We start from the raw sequence: 25,024 nt of genomic DNA, 5'->3' as shown, positions 1-25,024 counted from the left end.
TGTAATCCAGTCCTCGGATGACTTCATGCAGTGGGTAGGATTCATCTTTTTTGCAGGTAAGAAAATTGAAATCTGGCTGGGTGAAGGGACTTGCCCACCATCTAACAGCTGAAAGTCAGAGGCTGGTTTAAACCCATACCTGTCTGGCCCCAAACTTGTGCTCTTAACCACTAAGCTTTAGTCTAACTTCAGCTGAACTTAATCTGAGGAAATATGGAAGGCAGGTGTATGAAGTACAGAGCCGTTTACCTCTGACAGAATGATTGCGTGATCACATTTAATCCATAAAACAAGAAGGATGGACTCAGTCATTTCCATGGCTCCTTCCAGCTCTAAAAGCCTATAATTTTAAAACATGGTGATGCTTCTTTTCACTAAAGTGAGAATCATTTTTATTTCTTAAGATTGAATAGCATATAACACAATTCTCTTATTTATACAAAGCTATTCCAATCCAGGCTGAACTGAGCCTCCAGCCTTACAGTTTCCCCATTTTGAACTTGAAAGAGCATCAGGGTTAAAAGAATAGTAGTGAACCCAGAAAGGTAAATGAGGAAAAGGAAAGGGAATATCAAGGAGATAAAGGGGTCATCCTAAAATAAGCAAGGAAAATTAAAATGAGGTTTGGCAAACTGTCATTTTCCAGGGAACTAACAATTTTTGTATCTTGTATACTGAAATATCCTGATCGTCAAATAAAAGGGTCAGTAGTAGCTACAAAAGTATCTTGCCTTTTAATAGAAACTTTAATTTTCATAGGTTTTATTGCTCCCAATCCTGGCTTGTCATATCACACCGTCAATTTATCACCATTGCAAAATCATAAGAACATATTTTCACACAGAGAGGACATAAATCACAGACAGCCAGGAAAAGACAGAACAATGCATTTGAGTTTACCTTCTATTTGAGATATGTATGTGAGATTAGAGTAAAAGTTGGCCTCGATATACAGAATCAGACACACACAACCTTGGTTTTAGTTTAGTATTTGGTAACCACTGTGTCTCCATCATCTGGCTAAATTCACAATGGTGGTTCCCAGTGGAAACTCCTCTGCAGTCATAGGCAGCTGTGGGTAAATGACTCGCTGGTGCTGAAGGCAACCGCAGTTACAGTGAAATGATACCAGAGTATCATTGATTAGCAAGAATAGAAAAGGAAAAGCTCTAAATTCCAGTTTTTAAATCGTGCTTCAGCGAGAGAGTCACAGTCCAGAGCAGAGACCTCAGAGCCACTCTCCCCCACTTTGTCCTCTTGGATGCCTTCCCAGGATGTCATTTATCTAATGACATCTTAAAACCTTACCTTAAGCCTTAAAACGTCTGTAAAAATTGTCTCCAAGAATATAATAAATGTCTTTGATGTTTACAAATATAAATAAAATGGAAGACATTGTTTCACATGTTAGAATCATCATTGCCTTTAAATAACTTCCTAGGGAACTGCCGGAAGAAATGACATTCATTTGTTATAATGGCTGCTGCTTTCTTAAAGCATATGCTAAATTCAACCATGATAGAATGATCAAAGGACATGAACAGACACCTCACAGAAGAAATTCAAATAACCAATAAATTAATAAAATATTTAGTCATCTCTGTAATTGATTAAACATAAATAAAAACAATAAACTACACATGCAAATATGATATATCTATATACATATCACATTAGTCATGAATTTCTTGTACATATATGTGTGTTTTAAAGGGAACCCTCAGTATTAATGAAGAAATGACAAAATAGCTATGCTAATAATTATTAAGAAATTGTTTTTTCAATAAATCAACTTGAAAACACATATCTAAATGCTTTTACAGGTTCATACCCTTCAACTCAAGAATTTTATTTCTGGAACCATGTCCTAAGGAAATAAGTGGAAGTTGGGTCCAAACCATGCTCCAGGTGTGAGGGTAAGCACAAGCATCTACTTTTCCTATCATTCATGTTTCTGTGAACATTTCAAAATAGACACTAATTAAAACCTACACTCACTCTGGAAGGCATAAAAGACTTGGCCCATTGGCCATAGAGCAAGTAAGATCTCTGGTTTGTGTGCTCAAGAAAGGGCAGACGGCACCAGAGTGAAGGAGGAAAAATAAGATAAATCAGGGGGACAGGAAATAGAGAGCACCACGCCAACAGGGGGCAGGACCAGCAGGAAGCCCTCCGACTGGGTTCCTCTCAGTCCAAAAGAAGATAAAGTGGACCACTGAAAAGGGGCTGATTCTCAGAAGAAAAGAACCACTCCTAAAAGTTACAGAAACAGCTTCACTCTCTGAAAAAGACTCACAGGAAGAAAACTATGTGTTCAGAAAACTCTTCTCTTCAGGTAAAATTTGTGTGAGCATTTCCAATAAGAATGATGCTCAAATAAGATCATGAGATCAGGAAAAATCACAGGAAGAAAATAAACCACTGAATCAAAAATCACCATGGTGGTTGAGGTGAAAAAACTGGGCACAGCTGAAAACCTAATTAAGAAAGGGAAGACATGGTTCGAAATCTACCAAAATCTCACAGAAGATTTAAATGGGGGGGTGGGGGGGGACAAGAATAGGTTCAGAAACTCTAATACTCCATATGAAAAATTAAGCTCCCTGTTCAAGGTCATGGTACAGACAAGGCAAGTCCAATTATTAAAGGTAAAATAACCTAAATTCTTTGTTAATTTATTAAATGCCTGAAACTACTGCTGCAAATGGCTTACTGACATTAACAAAAAGACAGGAATTAACTTTATGTATTTCAAGAACAACTATTGTTATAAGTACCCATGTAGATTCTTGATCACCTGCCAAGAAACAAAACAGTCCATGTATAGGCTTCTCTTGCACAATGTTAAAGTCTCAGGGTAAAGGGAACAGACAATAAATTTTTAAAAAATTAAAAATAAATAAATTTTAAAAAATAAGAAGAAGGGGAGGGGAGGGTAAGAATATAGTTTTACAGATAGTTTGGGTTTTCTGAACCTGTTCTTTATTTTTTTTTTCCTCTTATATTTAAAGGATCTTCCCCTTCTGTGAGAAGAAGGAAGAGGAAAAGAATTGTCCCTAGCACATGCCTGTTATCCAAGAAACTTCAGAGGCTGAGGCAGGAGGATTGCAAATTTGAGGCCATCCTCAACAATGTACTGAGACTGTTTTAGAATAAAAAGCATTGGGGTATAGCTTAGTGTTAGAGCACACCAGTACCTCAAACACACACACACACACACACACACACACACAAATAAAAAACTTCTTGAAGTCATTTTCAGAAAGGTTGATTACCATTTCACAATGACACAAGATAAATGGTAACAGCAGATTGAAGTACCTCTTAGAAACTGAGTCTTTTTCAACTTTCGGATCCATAAGCAATCTATATCCACACAAATGATCCTCCTCAAATAACAGCATGCAAATTTTTAGATTTCTCTTTACTATTAGAAGATCAAGGCCCTCAGATCAGTGATTCTCAGCATTATCTGCACATTGGAACCCCTGAGGAACTCGTAAAATCCCTGGTGCCCAGGCAACACCTCAGACATAAATTAAAATCGCTGAAGATGGAACTCGAGTGTCAGTAGTTTTTAAATCTCCCCAGGTGATGTGAATGCATAGCCAAGATTAAGAAGTAGTGCTCCAAATCTTTGCTTGGGTAGAGCAGAAAATAGAAAATTAAAGAGGGCCAATCTAGGGGTAATGCTTCCTCCCCAGTCAGATGATGCCAATGTCCACTTTAATACTTCTAATTTGCCCAATGTATTGCTTTTCCGACTGAGAGCCTCTTAAAATACTTGCATGCCATACTAAATGTACACTCTGGACCTTTCTGACTGATTACCCTTAGAAACTCCAGAGCAACGGCTTGGGGAAGTAGCCTCCATCAAAGAATCCCTCTCATTTCTTTCTCAGAACAGAATAGTCTGAACTATATTTGAAAAGCTTAGTTTTCAACCGGACTAATTCCAGGGTCCACAAATAAAAGGTACACACACACACACACACACACACACACACACACACAGAAACTTTGACCCCAGAGAAAATGATTAGAACCTCAGGCTACATAGCAAAGAAATGTTTTTCACGAACCCTTGGTATTTTCTATACTTATTAAGCAATCATTGGAAATCTGGAGCTGTAGTCTACTGAGAGTCAAAGTGGCTGCAATGCTATGTTACGAAGCCTAGAAGCATATTCAGGTCACTGTGATAACATGTGGATTAGGGAGTGACAAGAAACATTACAGGCATTAGTGGGGTCTCAGCACTAGTGGGATCTCCTGTACTGATGCATGTGACAGTGTCCATGTCCATGCTGCATCTGGGGGCATGTCTTTGACATAGGCCCAATTACTCAGACCTGCTTATGTCAGACTCCTAATGTGATTTCTAGACCTACGCCCAAAACTGTTCCATCCTGATATTTATTTATTAATGTTCTCCACTGTGCTGAAGGAGGTTTCCAAATCAAACACTTTATGATTGATTGCGCCAGGCTTGACTTTACAGAATTAAGCATGCTTACTTCTAATTCCATAAAGTCTCTACTTTATAATTCATGCTTTTGTCATCAATGGGAATTACCGAGGTTCAATTCTAATGCAAAAATATTTACTTTGACAGAGTTTCACTAAATAAAGCTAACACACATCAGCCTGAGCTCAGAAATCATATTAACTTTCAAGACCAGAAGAAAAGTGAACCAAAGAGAAGAAACTAATTTTTTTATATGTTATAATCTCTCATGTCACAAAAGCCAAGCCAGAGCTTAAATCAGGGGACAAAAGGAAGATGTGACAGTGTAGTCACATCCCCCACCATATTCTTCCTCCTGGACATAAGGTTAAATATTACTGGTCGGTTGGCAGTGTTGTGACACCTCATTAGCCCCGACTGCTCTGAAGTAGAATCTGGGAGAATTTCATCAGGATCTCGGTTAAAACAACCTGAGATTCACAGAATTTAGAATGGGGAGGTGAGCTCATCCAGACAGCAGCTGCGCCTTCTGCATTTTGTATCCCCCACAGAAACAAGTGCACTGTGGGTCCTCAATAAATATTAGGTGTTTGCACACACTTGTGGAACGACCCGCCCCCACGGGGCAGCATCCTCTCAACAGCATCTTTGACAGATGGGCGTCTGGCATCTGCTTCCATGCCCTCTATTGACAGGTACCTAATGATCTCCTGAGGACACTCGTTCCCTTACTCAGCCCCTCTAATTGTTGGAAAGCTTTGTCTTATGTTAAACTGAAGCCTGCCTGGGTGTAATGGGTCCCCACTGACCTGAGTTCTGCCCCGTCACACAACACAAAATGAGTCTTTCTACCCGATAGATCTGAAAGGATTTTAATAAAAACTAGCAGACTTCTCCTCTATGTGAGATCAGCCTAGAGACTGTCTTCTGGGTATGATTTAGAATGTGAATATTAGCATCCATGCTCAATGAGGCTCAGGATGGAAGATAATATTGCAGACATAAACTGAGAGTGATGCTACCACATCTTAATTTAGGCAAATGTTTAAATGACTACAACACATGTATTTGCTTCCATGAGGTAGAGTCAACACATTCTTCCAGGCATCTGGTCTTGACTTCTTCCAAATTTCATTTCTAATCCAGAAATCTGATCAGTTCATTTCCTTACTTGATATTCATCAGTGATTCTCACCACTTTCATTACGTTACCAAAAATGTATTAAATTCCTATTATGTGCCAGGAAACAGTCTATGTCCTAGGAGCCAGAAATCAATGTGGCAATGAGATCCCCTTTTCTCATAGGGTTTATAATCCATGGAGGTATGTCAGAGAAGCAGTAAACACATAAGGCATATAATTTCAGATAAAGAAGCAAATAGAAGTTGATAGGAAATAAAGGCCCTACACAGATTCTCTAGGAAAGCTTCTGTAGAAAGGTGACGGGGACGTTTACTAAGACCTACTTGATCCAAATGAACAAATCACTGTAAAAGCAACAACAAACATGTTTTAGCTTTCTCCTAATTCATCATCTGCAAATTTGAAATGCATCCCCTAAACTCTAGACCCAAATTATTATTTAAAATGTTGCATGGGACAAAGTCAAGAAGAAACAAATTGTAGGCACCTACAGATTTTTTTACTAGACTTTCTTCTGCAATATCTAATTACAAGGACTTTGAAGAATAAAGAAGATGTCTTCAGGATTTCCAAAGCAGGACCGAATTCATCCCCTACTGAACTTACATGGCATAGCAGTGCTGCCGTGGGGATGCTTCCCACCCTGGAAAAAGCCCCTCATGAGGAGCAAAGGAACTTAGGTGACTGCCTTTCAGTTGATGGGGACGTGCAGCACTAGTCCTTGTTGAGATCACAGCTTGCTACCTTGGCCAGACATAACTTGAACGTCCTTCCCAGAGCAAGGGCATAAGTACCCTCCTTAGGCAACTCGCCCACATTAGTAGCACACTGTCAAGGAAGCCTGAGCTGTATCCAGGTTTACATGAAAGGGGCTGAGAGTAGAATTCAGGAAAGGGGAGAAATTAAAAGATTATTCCCCCACCCAACATTGCATGACCCTGCCATTGGTCCTCTTTGACCTGAAAAAAAAAATCAGTAGCCTTATATATTTTTCTTGTATTCTCTATTTTCAAAAGATTATCTCTGAAAGGGGACAATTTCCCCAAGTTCTGCCTGTAGCTAGAAAATCTGCAAATAGAGACAAAGCACAAATCTTTTATTAAGCCTAGTCTCTAATCTATTGAGCACACAATTTCACCCAAACTCTATTTCTTATAGGTTTTTATATGGTAGTATCTCCTACATACAAAACTTCCATGATTATATTGGTTTTAGTTTGCATAACTCTAGTGTGCATTCCAGGCATAAAGTCATTGTAGATTTTAATTGTTTTTTCCACCATTTCCTGGAAAATATACTGTTTTGAGGAAAGACAGCATTATTTTTGTTGTGCAAAGATACCACAAGACTAGCAATAGGTGTAAGAAATAAATTTTAAGTATATGAGCTACTCAAAGATAGTCAATGCAGCACTGTTTGTAAAAGCAAAAAACTGGCAAAACCACAAATATCCATCAGCTGGCTGAATAGGTAAATGCGGTTTATTCACCACCAGAATACTACAGAGGCATCAAAAAATTAATTAGAGGGGCTGGGGATGTGACTCGCGTGTGCCCCGGGTTCGATCCTCAACACCACATACAAACAAAGATGTTGTGTCTGCCAAAAACTAAAAAAAATATATATCAAAAAAAATTTTCTCTCTCTCCTCTCTCTCTCTAAAAAAAAAAAAAAAAAAAAAAAAAGATTAATTAGAGTCAGGTGCTGTGACACATACCTGTAATTCGAATGGCTCGGGAGTTAGAGGCAGGAGGTCACAAGTTCAAAGTCAGCCTGAACAACAGTGAGGCACTAAGCAACTCAGTGAGACCCTGTCTCTAAATAAAATACAAAATAGGGCTGGAGATGTGGCTCAGTGGTTGAGTGTCCCCGAGTTCAATCCACAGTACCAAAATATATATATATATTAATTAGAACTAAAAGTGCCAACATGGATAAATCCCATGGAAAATAATGCTGAAAACACATATGCATAGTTTGACACCATTTATGTAAAAAATGAAGAGCCCAAAACAACATACACTCAATTTATTTACAAATGTACGTCAGTACATTTGTAAAAACAAAATGTATCTAGTTCACAGAAATATATATCAATTTCAAGATCCCCAGGAGAGGGAGGACACAAAGAATCAATAATACTTATTTCTTTTTTAATGTAAAATATTTGTGGCAAAATATTAACTTTAGTTAAATCTGGCCACAATAAAACTACTTACATTTTTCATGGTATCTTTGAAAATAGCTTTTTTTTTTTTTTAAGTGAAAGAGAAATAAAGTTAAGCTTCATTTCCCCAAAGGAGCTTTGTTTCTTCTTCTCTGATAATGAGGTGCCTATTATTCAGTTGTTTTCCACTTTTTCTATTTTTAACAGGAGTCTTTCTTTTAAATGAAAATGTTTATGGATTTCTAATATATACAACCATTAAAAATGAGGGTGCCCTAGAACCCTGCTTTCGTCCTCTCCCTCTATGCAACATAACAGAGTCCCCAAAGGTATCTCTCTGGAACCCAAGAGACCCTGGAGCACAATTTGAAGGCTAGAGCTATGACTCACAGTGAGTCTCCTTTGGCCTGTGTATGTCCTGTGCTTTGGACAAAGGTTTTCCTCTCCCCTCCTGCTCCTGGTCTTCTACCTGGTATTTCTTTTTATCAAAACCCGAATATAATAAAATGGCCCATCTCCAGTAATTGACAGAAATTAATACATCTCACTAACTTTCAACTGGCATTTCTTAACTCTCCTCCCTATCATTACTCTGAATAACAAAGATTCAGCAGTACTTGTGTAAAACAGGTTTTTCTAAAAAAAAAAAATAGGGACACAAAAAAACACTTGTGTGAAAACATAAATCTCCCTTGAATAAAAGAAAAGCATTAAATTTCTGATGGTGAGTGTATTTGAACATATTTATGAGAGAACTTAGTATTAGAAGTTTCAAAAGTTAAAGATTTGGAAACATCCTCCACGACTGTTTACAGACATTTCTGCAATCAACAGTGCATCCGTACAGCTAGTAGAGATTTTTTAACTTCAATTTCATGAATGGCCTTTGTCTTAGTCAGCTTTTTTTTTTTTTTTTTTTTTTTTTTTTTCCTGCTGTGACTAAAAATCCTGACAAGAACAATCTTAGAGGAGAAAAAGTTTACTGGAGGCCTCACAGTTTCAGAGGTCTCAATCCACAGCCTGCCAGCTCCATTTCTTGGGGCTCAAGGTGAGACAGAACATCATCACTAAAAAGTGTGATGGAGGGAAGCAGCTCACATGATCAGGAGAGAAAGAGATTCCACTCTCCAGATCCAAATATATACAAAGCCCTGCCCCCAACGACCCATTTCTCCAGCCATACCCTACCTAGCCTTCAGTTAATCCCACCAGGGGACTGATTCACTGGTTGGGTTAAGGCTCTCAGAACCCCATCATTTCTCCTCTAAAACTCCTTGCATTGTCTCACACATGAACTTTTGGGAACACCTAAAATCTAAACCATAATAGTCTTAAATTTGTACTGCCAGGTGATGCCCGGTTAGACTTATGAAAATGTCACATTTTGTTTCAGAAGCTGCCTCAATAAAACATTACACTTGACCATTCAAACATACATAAGTTCAAAATCAGAGTTCCCAGAAGATTCAAAATGACCCTATAATGTACATATGGTTTATGAGATATTAAATATACTTGCAGTAATTAAATAGATATAGGTGTTCTGTCACTAGTCTAACAGGGTGGCTATACCACTGAGTTGCTAACTTAATATACATCTATACAATGAGAAAAAAATCACCTGGGGGAGACATTACACACAGAAACAGCAACAAGCAACTTACCTGAACAAAGAAACTCCAATTACCCAGTGAGTTCAGTCTCAGAAATCACAGGTTTAGAGTAAAGACTACTTGTCTCTTACTGGCTAGGCACCCTGGCTCCAACTCTTAATCAGCTATTTTGCCTGCTGGCCTCTTCACTTTAAAGGAAATGATCGGCCTCTTCTTCACCTTACACAATAGGTATCATGGATGTCAGCTGGAATATGAAGGACACTATGGAAAAGAAGACTGACAGATTGCAAAAAAAAGGGATTTCAATGTAGGGCAGAGATTTAAAGAAAGGCAGAAGGGGGAAGACAAAAGGGAATTGACAAATCCTATGTCCTACGCTGATCATTTGAACCGGGGAAATCAATGGGCTTGCCTGAAAATAATTGAGATCACCAAAGAACAATAAGTGCTGATGAGTTTTTGAAGAGTTTTTATTTTTAACATCTGGTGCTAAACTGTCTTTTAAAGCTGCATATGGCTGGGGCTGGGGCTCATTGGTAGAGTGCTTGCCTAGCATGTGTGAGGCACTGGGTTCGATTCTTAGCACCAACATATAAATAAATGAGTAAAATAAAGGCTCATCAACATCTAAAAATAGTTTTTTTAAAAAGCTGTGTGTGTTATTGGTGTGATAGGGAGAAAAATGGGGAAAACATGAAAAGTTCAAAGAAGAACCACAAAAATTGTCAAGTGGGTGGTGAAATTTTCATCAGAGCGCTTATATAGAATAAAAGGTCTAATGAAAACAAGTCTAAAACCTGATTGCATGAGAGCAAAGGTTGATGAAACACAGAGCTAGGTTGATTGCTAATAAATTATCAGTGTTTGAGATGTCCATCTCTAGGAATCTATGGGAAAGAGTAAATAGCTTCTGGAATAGAAGATTTGGCTACCACCTGCACAAATCAGAAGACATGGCCATCAAAGGGCCATGTGATCAAAGAAATATGCAAAAAGAGACTTGTATAAGCTCTGAAGTGACTATCAAGGATATTTAAATGTCAATTCTAGAATTTCCAACAGGCAATACATTGGCTCTGAAAATAGATAGGAGGCTAATATGAATCCATCAGTGCATGTCTAGTGTATTCACAGGGCAGAGTTTGGATTCCAACAATATACAATAAACTCTTTATCTGTCAGATAGTCAGGAAATGTAGTGCTCCAGCTAATCAAATATTTTTTGTTAATTGTTACCACATGCAGAAGGATTACAAATTTTTAAAGAATGAGAATAAATTAAAATACACTTAACACTGAAACTAAACTGATTATAATTTAATCTTTCTCTAATTATTCAGAATGCATTTCAGGGTCATCAAGAGAAGCATAAATTATCAGTGCTTGATGACTATTCAGGAAGTCACAGTTTTTCTAAAATCCCGGTGAATAGATGCTGGGTAACAAAGACTTCACTGCAAAAGCCATCATTTGAAGGATTTATGTCCTAGGCATTTCTCTAACAGAGAAAGTGTATCATTAATCCTCAACAGAAATAAATATTCAGAGTTGATTCACAGAAGTAAAATAACTTGCTCAAGAGTCACAGCATGAAAAGGTATCAAAGCCAAGTTTTGAACACCGATCTGTCACTGAAGGATATGTTCTTTCACTACATCAAATGAGCAAGGCTCTGTTGCGTAAAATTATCATGAAATTTTATGCCTGTCTATCCAAAATGTGTACACAATCCATGGGTCATGTGCATGTTTTTCTAGAAGTGCTAAGGGTTTCTTGGAGCCATCCTTGACATTAGTACCATATATTCTTGAAGGCAGCAAACGTGGGCCACGAATATTTTTTCAAGGCATTTCTAAACAAAAGGCCAACTTCGGAGTCAGGATCAGAAACACTTCCTGAACATCTCTGGAAGAAAATCTTTTCAGTGACAAAACCAGCATTGCCTCAGCCACATAAACCTAATCTATAAAGAATGTACACACTTCACACAGATTCATTTACTCACCCTTTGGGTGACCATCTAATTCTTGAGTCCTACTCATTTTTAACTCTAAAACATATTTGGAAAATTATTCATAAAAGAGCATGGTCATTTAAAATCATTCAAGACTTTGGGCTAGGTTTAAATCTATTAAAGCAATGAATTCCACTTGTTGTCAGGACAGAGAAAAGATGACTTCAGCAGCAGGTGGGATGCCCTCCTCCCCTAGGCCTACTCCCAGTGCCTACTCTTTAATCCTCAGCTCATTAACATTTCAACCTGAAACCTTCACGGTTCCTTCTTGCTCTCCTTCACTCACCAGCACCAATAAAAATTCTTCTGGGTTCCAATGCCTTTTCTTTGTCCACCCATTATGGTTTCACTCATCTCTAAAGCAGGCAGACTCCTCTAATGGGCTCTCCCAAACAAGAAGGACAGTGTGGCTGAACTTTAGAATGGCACAAAGCAGTCCCAGGCCAAGAAGTGGTTTCATTAGCTAATCTTATTCACACCCAGGAGACTTTGCTATTGATGACATGACCCCATTCAAAGAGACAGAAATCCCTCTCCTACCCAGATAAGCTTTAAGAATTACTTTCTAGTCCAAAAGAGACTATTTTCATCTTCAGCACCAGGCTGATACTTTCATTGTATTGAAGAAAATGCGACCTAAACAGCAACTTGAGGCAATAAACCCTGCACTCGAGAATCAGAATAGGAAAACAGATTTCCTCTATGTGAGGTCTCCACACAGAATTACGGTGGAACAGTCATTCTGAAAGGGCAGCAGCTTGATCCCTCCTTCTGTTTCAGGATCTTGCCCAGAGACAAAAGTGTCATGGTCACATTAAATTTAAGGAAAGTTAAAATTACTGCACTCCCTAACTGAATTAAATCATGCATTATGGCAAAAAGTTTGAAACATCATGCTTAACTGTTCAAATTTGAAAGATTTGGTGGCTCCTGCCATGATCCTGTTGGAAAGGTGATGTCATGCCAGCAACTATAACTACTATGGGTTTGTTCAGCTGGGGATTTTAGACTAATGCCTGGAATGGATTTGTTCATCTGATTTCCTCTCTGAGATTCTATGTTCTTTACAGTAACTTTGTGAAACTGGAATGTGAGGTGTCCTTGTGACTTTATCAACTCAGAGACAACTTTCTCAAGAGAAGAAAAGTGAAGTTCATTTTCACTGTGACTGAATAGAAGAGGAAACATGCAGATTGAAGGTCAAGGAAATGTTACCTGGAGCCTGAATCAATACCAATAGAAACAGTGCATTGCAGAGCAAGGTCTAATTTTATGTTCATATAAGACAGGTGTTAAAATTCAAATTAAGTCACTGGCTAAGAAGAAGGAAGGGAGATTTTTTTTTAAGGCCATTAATTACAATTCCTTAGACTTAATTTTATAGCTTAAGAAATTATCAAGAGTTCTAATAAAATGTGATCCGTTACATATCTTTCCAGAAAGAATATTTAGAGGGTCACAAAATTCTCAAGTTGGCAGGATCCCAAAGGACCAGCTAGTTCTACACTTTCATGTTCTAAATGAGAAGAAACTGAGGCACAAACTAAGAGCATTAACATAAAAAAAGCTTTAAAAGTAATGTACATTAAAATTGTTGTTACCCCATTTAATATCAATGAGGATAATTAACACCCATGCCTAAAACCAGTGAATGAAAATTGTTTTCATAATAATAAAGACAATCAACCACTTCTTTAAAAATCACAATAAAATAAAGTGATGGTATAAATTAAATAATTCACAAAAATTCCCAGAAGTAATTCAGTTTTTCTGCTAATAATCTAGACTAGTCTCCTTGCCACTCATTAAACATTTATGGGAGCACTTATAGAATACCAAGTATCTAGCACAAAACTCCAATATTTTATTCCGGTCAGAATTTTGTCTTTCAAGAATGGTGAATAAAATCTACGGACACTGCTTCTGCCTATGAGAGCTTATACCTTTTAATAACTTCTACTTTCTCCTGAAAATGATTTTCTTTTTTCCTTTCAAGAGTTATAATGGGCATTGTCTTCAAAAATCAAAGTGTCTCTCAAGTTCCATCTATTCAACTGTCATATTCAACAAGTACTTAATTGTGACAGGGCTGCACGGGAAGCCCATGACGCAGTCATGTCACCCATGTTTGATGTTTTTATTTATAACTTTGCTGACTTTCTCAGATACTCTCAGGCTAATGAGTGAAAAGAAAATAAGATGTAGTTAACCCATAATTCATACTATTACAAGGTTTTGAAAATTGACAGAAACAATAGCTATGTCACTGTAGCTTGCTTGACCAGCAGGAACAACATTGAAGTTACAAAAATGTAAGATAAGACCTAGAGAAGAAGGCCACAGAGATGGAGATACCACTTTTGAAGTCTGATAAAACAGTACTGAAGATCAGAAAGTCATTTCTACACTGTCTCGGGAGCTAATCCCCTCTAATGAACTCATTTAATTTCCACTCATAAAACCTAATTCCAATGTATTAATTTATCACAAAGAATATCTTTCCCCCAATGGAAAACACACATTAAGTTTCCTAAGGGGGATGGTTACCAGTTGACCATCCACTCTTCTCCATTCTTTCCATGAGCCCACAGAGGGCCGAGAGAAGCCTTAGCACAATCCAGGCAGCCCCAGACAGCCACAGTAAGATGAAATTCACCAGTCCTGCAACAAAGCAGTGTTTTTTCACTCTCACTAAAAGGTCAGGTAATAATCAAACTATGTTGGAGATCCAGAAATAAAGGCAATGTATAAATAGGCTTGATTTTACTGTCATCAATATCCTGGGGAAAAAAAAAAAAAACTGAGAAATCCACCTTCCTTCGATTCTAGTAGCACTCTAGTCACTTTGAATATGCCAAATAGTTCTTTCTGAAATATTTATTAAAATCGTTTTTTAATCCTTCCTCTTTTTCCCTACTTTTTCCTAGTTTTCACTCAATCTACTCTACATATTGGAGAGGTGGGTTTTCTTCAGATAAACCCCAGTTGTTTTAGTTGCAGGTCTTCTTTGTGGTTATCAAAACAAGATGGAGCTTCAGTTGGCTGCTTCATGACACAGAGATTACTGGGAAGATTGATCTAAAATATGGAGACTCCATTTGGAATTACCTGATTTTTTTAAAGGCTTTATATCGTTTTTTTTTTTTTAAATTCACTAGGCCTGGAGTTGTAGAGGACTAAAGTGATTATCATCTCAGAGCCATTAGGCTGAATTAAAATCTTCAGTTTCAACTGAAGTTCAATTAAGTTTCAAGTTTAGTCTAAAGTTGAAGCTGTCCATCAGCTGGGACACAGCATTGGCATTAGAATACTATAGGCAAAGAAAAGAAAAAGTGGTTCTTCCCAAATCAGCACAAGGGCAAATTATGTGATAACTGAGTCATTTCTCTCATGGGAACTCCATGACACCTCTTCCCGTGAAGCAGGTACACCAGGTTCTGTTTCTAAGAGGATGTGCCTACAAATGGCATGTGTCTCAGATCATATCAATGCAAGTCTCACCTGGACAGGACGGGTGAAGTAACTCGTGTATGTGTGTGTGTGTGTGTGTGTGTGTGTGTGTGTGTGTGAAATTCTGAGATTTACTAAACAATACATTAATCACTTTGCCATAGTACATGTTCTCTTACAAAACCTTAAAGTGATGAAACCATCATAGCAGTTTAGAAATGTGCAAAAAAAAAAAAAACCCATAGAAACTGAGAATTGTAGATTTTGAAAGAACCCTAATGAAGAGCACTAAGTCCTTCCAACCCTTCCCTTCGAAGTGGAGAGCACTGAGATCCAGATGGTGTCAAATATATCATCCGGGCCACAGTGATGGATGACCTTAAACAAAAGTGTAAAGTGCAGATGTCAAATATGAGAAGAACATCAAACATCTTAGGTGTTCAAAGCATAGGTAGGCATAAATGATCTCGTTTTATTTTCACAACTGATTTTGATTTAAGTAGAATAGCAATTAACATTGCCCATTTCGTAGATGAAGAAATTGACATTCAGAGAGTCCTAATGATGACTTTCCCACAGGCACACCAGTGGAATACAGAACTGATCCTATCCTCACTCTCCAAACCTTGCAGACTCTCTACTGTCATGCTTTCTACTTGGCCAGGCTTCATGGTAATGATGGGAAAGGTTCAGAAAGCAATGGATGGAAGTAGGATAAAAGAAATAGAGGAAAGTCATTCAGTATACCTACGATAAGGTAACTTGAATAATCTATGGCTGAGTATATGTATATTTATGGCCTGGGTATTCAGGTTGGTAGGACACAGATATTAGAAAGAGTTTCCTTCCTGGATTTTCAATTAAACAAAGAGAACTACCGTATGATGCAGCAATCCCACTGCTGGGTATACATCTAAAGGAAATGAAATCAGCATGTTGAAGAGACATCCCCACTCCCAAGTTCATTGCAGTTCAATTCACAAAAGCCAAGATGTGGAATCCACCTAAGTGTCCATCAACAAATGAATGGATAAAGGAAACTGTGTTATACATGAAATTGAAATGCTGTATGGCATTAAAAAGCAAGGAAATCCTGTCATTTGGGACATCAAGGATGCACCTGAAGGACATTATGTTCACTAAGACAAGCCAGGCACAAAAGACAAACACTCCATGTGCTCACTTGTATGTGGGATCTTAAAAAGTTGATCCCACAGAAGAAGACAGTGGAATGGTTGTAATCAGCATGTAGGCGGTGGGAGGGTTTGGGGAGATGTTGGTCAAAGGGTTCAGAATTTCAGATAGGAGGAGAGAGATCTACTGTACAATATGAAGACTATAATTAATAACAATGTATTATATTTTGGAAAATTGCTGAGAGTAGATTTTAAGTGTACTCACCGCAAAAAAATGATATGTGAGATAACGTATATGTTAATTAGTGCAATTTAGCCATTCTATAATGTAGACATATTTAATGGCAAAATGTTGTACATGACAAATGCATACAATTTTTGTCACTTTTTAAACATCAATAAAAATCTCACAGGTCTATATATTAATGCCCACTAACAATTTTTGTGCACAGCCTTTGGATCCCGTTCTGTGCCCAGTCAATCCAACATCCCAGCAACATATACCCAAAGCCACACAAGTATATTTTATATGGCCCCTCTAGAGCTAAGAGATGAACTGCTTTGTAGGGGCCAAGGTGACAAAATTCTCCTTTGAGAAGCAATAAAACAGTGTGGGAACCTACATTCAGGAATTCGGGTCTCTATTCTAAGATTACAATGCATCTTTAATTGCTTAGAGTTTCTAAAAGGTCATTGCATTAACTTTGGAGATCTTCCCTCCATTCTTAAGGTTTTTATGCACATTTACAAAAACACAGGTGCTTAACACATTTTGTCCAGTTAAATGGGCCTCTGTGATCTGAAATTGGCATAGGCAGGTGGCTGCCAGGTCTGCGCTACTTTGGGAAATGGATGTATTTCTCCTTTACGGGCTCTCCATGGGAAGGGGAAGAGAGAGGGGGAGGGATAATGCTGACAGACACCAGCAGGGTGATTCTGTGCTCAGCATCTTGTCTTGGTGGTATATCCAAGCTGCAAGATTTATAACCTTCTTGTTACAATGTATCAGCTTCAACACTTTCAGTGAAGTCTTCAATAACTTCGATGACATCTTGCTGAGGGGTTTTGTCATTAAAAGCCTAAAGCTGGTCATTAACAAACCTTCTCTGCAATCATCCACCGCTGTGCTAACTCAGGCATGGATCTGACTAGAAAGTTGGGCTGGCTCAGAAACTTTCCAGAAGGCTGCATTTTTTTCCCCTGTGTGGGGTATATTTCTTTAGGGAAAGAAAATACAGTTCCCACTCATTTCATCATTTATTTCTCATTACCTATGGTCTAACCCTTCCCTGATAGACAACCATATTCAGCAAACATGTGTAGAACACTACAATATAACAGGCTCAGCACTCAGGGCTGAAGAGCTAATTATGAAAAGCACAACTCCAGCCCTTAGAGGATTCGTGGGGCCCCCAGAAAAAAATTAACCATCATTTACAGAATCCTTAATAATGTGCCAGACCCTCTTTAGGTGTTCTAAACATTATCGGGTTCATTTTTTACCACCCTTTAGAAGACAGGTGCTCATAATTAACCCTGTTTTTAGAAATTAGGTGACTAAAGCTTTGTCTGCTTAAGGTTTTCCCCAAAGTCATTGAGAGCATAACTGTCAGGACCAGATCCCAAACCCATACCTTGCCTGGCACATTCATCTGCTCCAAAAAACAAAATTGGTCCCAGCAAAAGGAAAAATCATGGAATTCCAGGTTCAAGAAAGATCAGAAGACAAGCCAAAGGCAGACATGCTGGACATGGAGGTGGTACAGGCTGGACACAGGTTGGACCCCTTTTCCAGGAGGATTTATGTGGTAGGTGGAGTCTTGCCCTTTGGGAGCAACTTCCCTGGCATCCCTTACTTTCTGACCCCCACAACAACACATCCATCTGTGTGTGTGTGTCTGTGTGTGTGTGTGTGTGTGTGTGTGTGTGTGTGTGTGTGTATGAACTCACTGCCACTGCCCTGGAGTCTGAGCACTGCTGTTAATTTTATGAATGTCATAAAGATTCATATGATGGGAAGAAAGCTTAACTATTTAAGGATCAATGAATGCCAGACATACAAAAGTCCATGTGGCAGGGCAATCCCCAGGTGCGTGACAGCTCGTTCTGCTGTTGGTGATTTGCTTGTTCACCTCATCTGGGAACCTCTCGGATGGAAATAATGCAGTTGTGGCTTCTTCCCCATACCACCCCACCTGGAATGGCCAAAGGCCAGTGTTCAAACACACGCCAGAAGGTCCTCAAAAAATGTTGGAAAAATATGCAGCTTTGGGGAAAATTTAGCCATTATAGAATGGCTAAATTGCATGCTTCAAAGGGGAAAAAAGAAGGGAAGAAGAATAACCAGTCTTTGAATAGCATTTTTAAAATCTAACAAGGAAATTGGCTTGGAGATGGTGGGTACATTTTTAACTGTGCACACTTTATAATAATAATAATAATAATAACAATAATAATAATAATAATAATTACCATTTGTTAAGGAACTACTATGTACCAGTTAATAGCTCATGGGTTATATATAACTCATTAAATGCAATCTTTACAACAATCCTGCCAAGGGAAGTATTATTCCCATATTTAAACATAAACAGAGGGTTAGATGGGTCAGGCAACTTACCAAAGCCCCTCTTTGAAAAATTTGCAGAACTAACATGCAAGCCTAGTTATATGCTATTTTAAGGTTTTTGTTGTTGCTTTACTCTTCTCAGAATCTACAATCATGAAATATAACCTATTTAAAGATATTTAAATACAATTAAACAACACAAGGATAAAAAGGCCCTAGCTTTCATATATATATATAAAATTTTTCTTCTTCTTTCCCAAAAGGAAACAGACACATTAGCTTACTTTTTACTATGTGACTAGTTGCTATGGGATTTGACCTGAAGAGATCAGTGAGCCCTTCAGATCAATGATTGATCCAGCTATAGTGTCATCAGGTGCCCGTCCATGTGCTTGATGTTGGAGGGAGGTCCCGTTTGTGGGAATCACAAAGCCATCATCCATCTGACACCTGGGTCTGGTGGGCTCCACCTGCAGTGCTTTCCATAAATGTCTTCCTTGGTCTGTTATCATTTTTAATTGCTCACAGGATGCTTCTTACCAGGAAGGTTCTTGCCAATCAGGATCATCAGTACAACCTCAAAGGAGTCTCAGAAAACGGAGCAGTAAATTCAGCTCAGTTCCTCTGATAAGAGGTAGTATATGGGGTGTCTGAGATTGTCCAAGGTCATAGACCCTGTTGACCTTTTCAGAGACAGCAGAACTACTTTTAACAAATATATGCAAGCCCAGAGTGCCAAAAGTAAAGGAAGAAGTTCTATGCAGAGACAAAAAGGCACTTTGACTCAGAGAGCCCTGAACTTAACACATCATATCTGATACCAAGATAATCAACAATAGTATTAATGACATACCAGTTCTGTCTTTTTCCAGTAAATATTACTTAGTAATTTCGTGATTTAAGCAAATGTCTTGGCCTCTTAGTTTGTTCTATAAAGTGTGAGTAATGACCTTATCTGACTGTTTAGAAAATGAAATGAGATGGTGGTATTAATTAAAACTCTTTTGGTTCTAAGTGATAGAAGCCCAATTAGAATCAGATGAAGATGAGAGAAATGGGTAAGACCTTTCATTATTAAAAAAAAATAATAATAATGTCTATCAAGAACATGCATGGGCTGGGTTTGTAGCTCAGTGCAAGAACGCTTGCTTAGTATATATGTGGCACTGAGTTCGATTCTCAGCACCACATACAAATAAATTTTTAAAAAAAGATCCATCAACAACTAAATAATATTTATTTTAAAAAAAGGACATGAATGCTGCTGGACTTCAGGAAAAACTGGAATCAGAAGCTCAAGAGCCATTAGAAAATTATCCCTGTTTTTTGTCTCCACTTCCTTAATTCATGCCTGAGTATCTCCCCTTCCTACTGCTCGGAAATTTATATGGCAAAGTAAAGCCACCAATGGCTCACAAAGTTGCACAGTTTAAGAAGCATTCCAAGTGATTGGTCCAAGTTCTAAGTCTTAGGCAGAGATTGGCTCAGTCCATGTCACATGCCTGTAGTTAGACTAGTCAATTATCTGTTGAGAGGAACAGCCTTTGATCTCCCTTGCCAGGCTGTGGCTGTGGTAATCAGGAGAATAGGGGGAGACAGATGGTTCACAGAAAAGAAGGGATTTTGTTATTAGCAAAGAGAGTTTTATCACAAAAGGATTCACTATCTACAAAAATCTATGAAAAAATATCTATCCATATACCTAGTGACAGATACACTTATTTATAGATTTTTTTGTCAATTTGTAGATTTCTGCACATCTTAAAAGGCTATATATGTTTTTCTAAAAAAAATCAAAACAAAAACAGTATTATGCATTAGTTGCAAAGAATATTGTCTATTGTTTAAATTCAAAGAGAATGTAAGTGCTAAGAAAATGATGTTTCAAATGCGTGATATAATGGCTCCTCAACTTATTATGTATTCATGTCCTACTAAACTTATCATTATGTCAAAACTGCATTTAATACACCCAACCCCCGACCATCCCAGCATAGCAGCATGGTACACTGTAGTCTCGATTGTTCACCCTTGTGGTTTCAAAACTAACTGGGAGCTATGGTTGTAAGTCCAGCATCACAAGAGAATGATTACATGCTTTCTAGTATAGTATGAAACCAATCCAGAAAAAGATCAAAATTCAAACTTCCAAGTTTAGTTTCTATTACATGCGAACCTGTTTCACACTGTCATGAAGTAGAAAAATCACAAGTTGAACCCCTGTAATTAAGAAACCTTCTGTATTTTTTCCACTAGATAATTTAAAGACCAAATATGGCATGATATGTACATGTTGAAAACAGGATTTTGTTGGTCAACCTTCTTCCCTCTCCTGACCCTTTGAAACCCAAATTCTCACAGTTTCCACTCTTTTGATACTTTTCTTTTTTTTCTTCTTCTGATATTTTTCTATCTTTAAATCATCTGAGTTTTAGGGTCCACCCCTAAGATTTTAGCATTAGAAATACTTAAAATTAATTTAAATATCTATGAAATGTCCTTAAATGATTAGCAGTAAACAGAGCACCAAGCTAGAAATAAAAAAAGACAATTTCTATTTTTCTTTCCTTTTCCAAATGTAACCAGACTAATCTTAGACAAATCATTTATGCTCCCTAAATCCATCTGTAAATCTGCTTGAATGTCTACCTGTCCTTCAGGATGAAATTCAGGTGCTTCAATGGGTTAACTATGAATAGAATCCATTTACAGGGAAAAGTGGGGAGAAACCTCAAAGAACGAGAGATTTCACTCTTATCAAAAAATGAATGTCAACCAAAGGAAGAATCTATTTTGTGTGTAATACAAAATAATTATTTTGCTTGGATCAAATTGTAGGAATCCAATTGCCTCTGTCAATAAACTCAAGGCCTAAGCAAGAGATCCAGTCAACATATTTTAGAAAAAGACTGCTTTCCACCAGTTTCCAGAATTTCTTCTTTCTCAGTATAATAGTGAAAATTTTTGGAAAGAATGTTATTATTCTGGGACTTTCAAATAAAATGATGAAAAATGAGTATGGCTACTATGCTTTTTAAAAAAAGAAAATTAGAAGTCTCATTTTTGCTCTGTATTTTGCTGCTATGATACGATTCCTTTATAGGGAGAAAGAATGAAATTTATGAAGCAACAGTTTCAAGCAGTAATATTCCAAGAGGAAGCTAAAGAAGGGAACTGGGAGGCTGCCTGGTCTAGAAATGGGTTACCTACTAAATATGATTCCTTTTGATGTCTTTGCAAATACAAAAAGAATTACATGGAAAGACAGAGTTTCCAGAATAATAATATCAACCTGAAACACAATTCACATATTCTCTAAGACCAAAGCTTCTTCTTTTTTGGGTTTCCTCGTTACAAGTTAATGGTACATACATTGATGGAGGACTCGTGCCATTTTGAAGTTTATTGCATAAACACTGGATTTGGATCCTTAAAAATCCTGTCCATTCATTTTTTGGTAGTTAGGATATTAAAATATGCAATAAAAAAGTGTGTTGTAGTCTGTAGTGCTACTCTTTTTGTGATAATTAATGTTCTTTCCCACCAGTCACCACTCCTTTTATTCTTGCCACCCTCACCCAGGAGCCACAAAATTCAGAAGACAGTGACTTCTTACTTGATTCAATTTCAGGAGGTTGAAGGGAGACCAAACCCCACCTTCCTCTTTCCTAAATACATTTTCTCCCCTCTCCTAATTACATGGCTTTATACTGATTTACATGAATTTCAGCTTTCAAAATCATTGGTCTTTGCTGAATGCAAATAAGCACATGGGAAAATTATATTAAGTTTGCACAATTGATCTTTCATCATTTCAAATGGTACCTTTGAACATTTCCTGAAATGTCTGTCTGAAATACTCCCAACGCTGAGTGTCATCAAGAGATGGGGGGTCACGCTGGGGAAACCCATTCTCAGTGATGTAAATTACAGGGTTATTATACGTATCCTAGAACAAGAGAGCAGAAGTTTTATTCCAAACAGATGTTTAAAAAAAAAAAAAAAGCTCATAAAATCAGGTGCATTACCCTCAATCTTCTTGAAGCTACAACCCCAAAACTAGTTTTCATCAAATTGCACTGACCCTATTAACTTAATTTTCCACACGCTGACCTTTTATGACTAACAATGGAAAAGCAAAACTGTGCAAATGTCCATGAAGACAGTCAAATGACTCTTATTATAATGAGAAGACAGAAATATCTTTCTTCCCATCAGCATCTGCTGATTGTCACTGCTCCTTAACCCCTTAGTCCCTCTGGTAGCCACATTCCCTACTCCCCACAGGAGAGGTCCTAAAAACTGATAACTTGAAATTTTAATTTCAGCCACCTGGATGTCATCCAGTGGAATGAAGACTCAGAAAGGCTCCAGCCCTATCTTTCCTTAAAATGGCCTTTTAATAATCACTGTTGTGACACCAGCTGGACAAATGTATGCAAGCTACTGCTACAGCCATTGCTGACTTTAACACCAAATTCTGAAGTTGACTGCTGGTTTTAAGCCCATTACTAGCTACTTAACCCTCACCAGCTCACTCCTCAATCTGTTCTTCCCAGGACAACAAATGGACATCATATTAACTAAAATCACCCACTTTTAGCTCCATATACACTCATACACATGCCTGATTGCCATCCTCACATATTTGGGTACACACAGACAGAAACAAATCATGCATTTACCTTAATATATTTCAGTAATTTACGTATTCCCCACGGCACCACATAGACCCAGTTAACACCTTCCCAAGATGGATCTGGAAAACTATCAACCTGCAAATCCTGCCAAAAGTCCAGTTTTTCTTGTTCTCCTTTCTTAATCTCTGGGTGCTTGATGAGCCGAGTTGTATAGTATTGCACAGCAAAGAAATCAGCAGTGCCTTTAATCATTTTCTTCTCTTCTTCAGTAAATTCTGGAAGCTTCGATGATGGAAACCCTTGCTTTTTACTCATGGATGCAATGTGGGACTTGACAAGATCAGGATAATCACCATCAATGAATATAGGTTTAGCAAAGAAATCTAATGCAAAAGCAGATGCTCTTTTAACAGCTTCCTGGTCAGCCACTGAGTTGGGATCTCCGGGTTCCAACCAAACAAAAAACAATGATAGAGACACCTTACCCTTCTGCTCTTTTCGGAATAAGGAATCATAGCTGTGCCAGGCTCTGGCATGAGCCTTAATCAAATTATGAGCTGCCTGATAACCTGCAGGCCCAAAGTGAGGTATACCAGGAGCAAAACTGCCCATGTCATATGCCAGCACAGCAAGAATGTTAGGCTCATTTATGGTGATCCACTGCTTGACTCGATCCCCAAAGGTACTGAAGCAAAACCGAGCATATCTGTCAAAGGCTTCAATGATTGCCTCTGACAGCCAACCTCCTTGGTCTTCTAAAGCCTGAGGCAAATCAAAGTGGTAGATGGTCACTATGGGTGTAACCCCATTTGTCAACAAATCGTCAATGATCTTGTTGTAGTAGTCAATTCCTAAGAGAGAGGAGGAAAAAAAAAAAGAAGAAGAAGTGAGAAACTGTTTTTAGCATGTTGGCTATAAATTTTAAGCGAGAAAGGATCAAGAGGATTTCTTATTCAATGAGGTTTATTACTTCCCCCAGTATCATCATTGAGAAGCTAGAAGAAACGTGGAAATCCCGGAAAAGACTGGCTGATGGGGGAGTGGGAATGTGATGGGGTGACATCATGGAAAGACACTTATTCTGAAACTGGATACATTTGGGCAAGTCACTCTCATCCAAGATTGTGTTATTGTCACACTTACTGAAATTATTTTATCTGATTCTTTGTAGGTCAAACTTTACCTATTAAACCCACTGGAAGAGAAGCCCCAGGACAGCAGGAATCTTGACTTTCTAATTCAGCTCTGGATTCCCAAATCCTGGGATAGTACCAGAAATTTAGTAGGTAATAAATGGTTGTGGAATGAGTGAATATCGGTAGTATTGGATAGAAAGTAAAGGAATCGATTCAGGTGGCTGAGTTAATGCTTTTCCAGATCTATTAGCTTCACGAGTCTAAGAAGGAAAACCTACTGAGCACGAACAGCATCTCTCCCCAGAATGAAGGTTCCAAGCAGAGTCAGAGGCTCCGGACACTGTGAGGACCTGACTGAGGTTCGCTCTGAATTTCTGGCAGGGCGCATGGAGATACATAGCCAGACTGGGGTTCAGCCGGCCCTCCCCGCACAGCATGTGTGGGAGAATGCTTTCAGGACTGTTGCCAAGTTCAGAAGGACGTCCTTAAGTTGAAGAGGCTCTGCCTCAGGACCCACAGTCAGGAAGATATTGGTCCAGCCTCATGATGACCCTCACCTGGGAGGAGATTTTCCAGTACAGATAGATGTCAGTGCTACACGTGGTTTTGCGTGTAAGAGTACGGAGGAAAATGAACCTTGGAAGAGAGCAGCTGTGCTGTTTGAAGAGGTTGTTGACTGAACAG

The 25,024-nt window shown here is 38.2% G+C and overlaps 1 protein-coding gene across 1 annotated transcript in view; it reads right to left on the bottom strand.

Moving 5' to 3' along the window:
- The window catches only part of LOC143406348 (cytosolic beta-glucosidase), a 106,994-nt gene that overhangs the window by 34,267 nt on the left and 47,703 nt on the right, over positions 1 to 25,024 (bottom strand). Inside the window, exons 3-4 of the mRNA XM_076865074.2 lie at positions 23,250 to 24,055; positions 22,390 to 22,513 (exon numbers count right to left, since the gene is read on the bottom strand). Of these exons, the coding sequence (XP_076721189.2) occupies positions 22,390 to 22,513; positions 23,250 to 24,055 (930 nt within the window). The remainder of the gene's footprint in view (positions 1 to 22,389; positions 22,514 to 23,249; positions 24,056 to 25,024) is intronic.

Source organism: Callospermophilus lateralis, chromosome 8, assembly GCF_048772815.1.
Source record: "Callospermophilus lateralis isolate mCalLat2 chromosome 8, mCalLat2.hap1, whole genome shotgun sequence".
In the NCBI taxonomy this organism is placed as follows: Eukaryota; Metazoa; Chordata; class Mammalia; order Rodentia; family Sciuridae; genus Callospermophilus; species Callospermophilus lateralis.
Note: the sequence above shows the minus strand (reverse complement) of the source record. Positions and strands in the feature narration are given on the sequence as shown.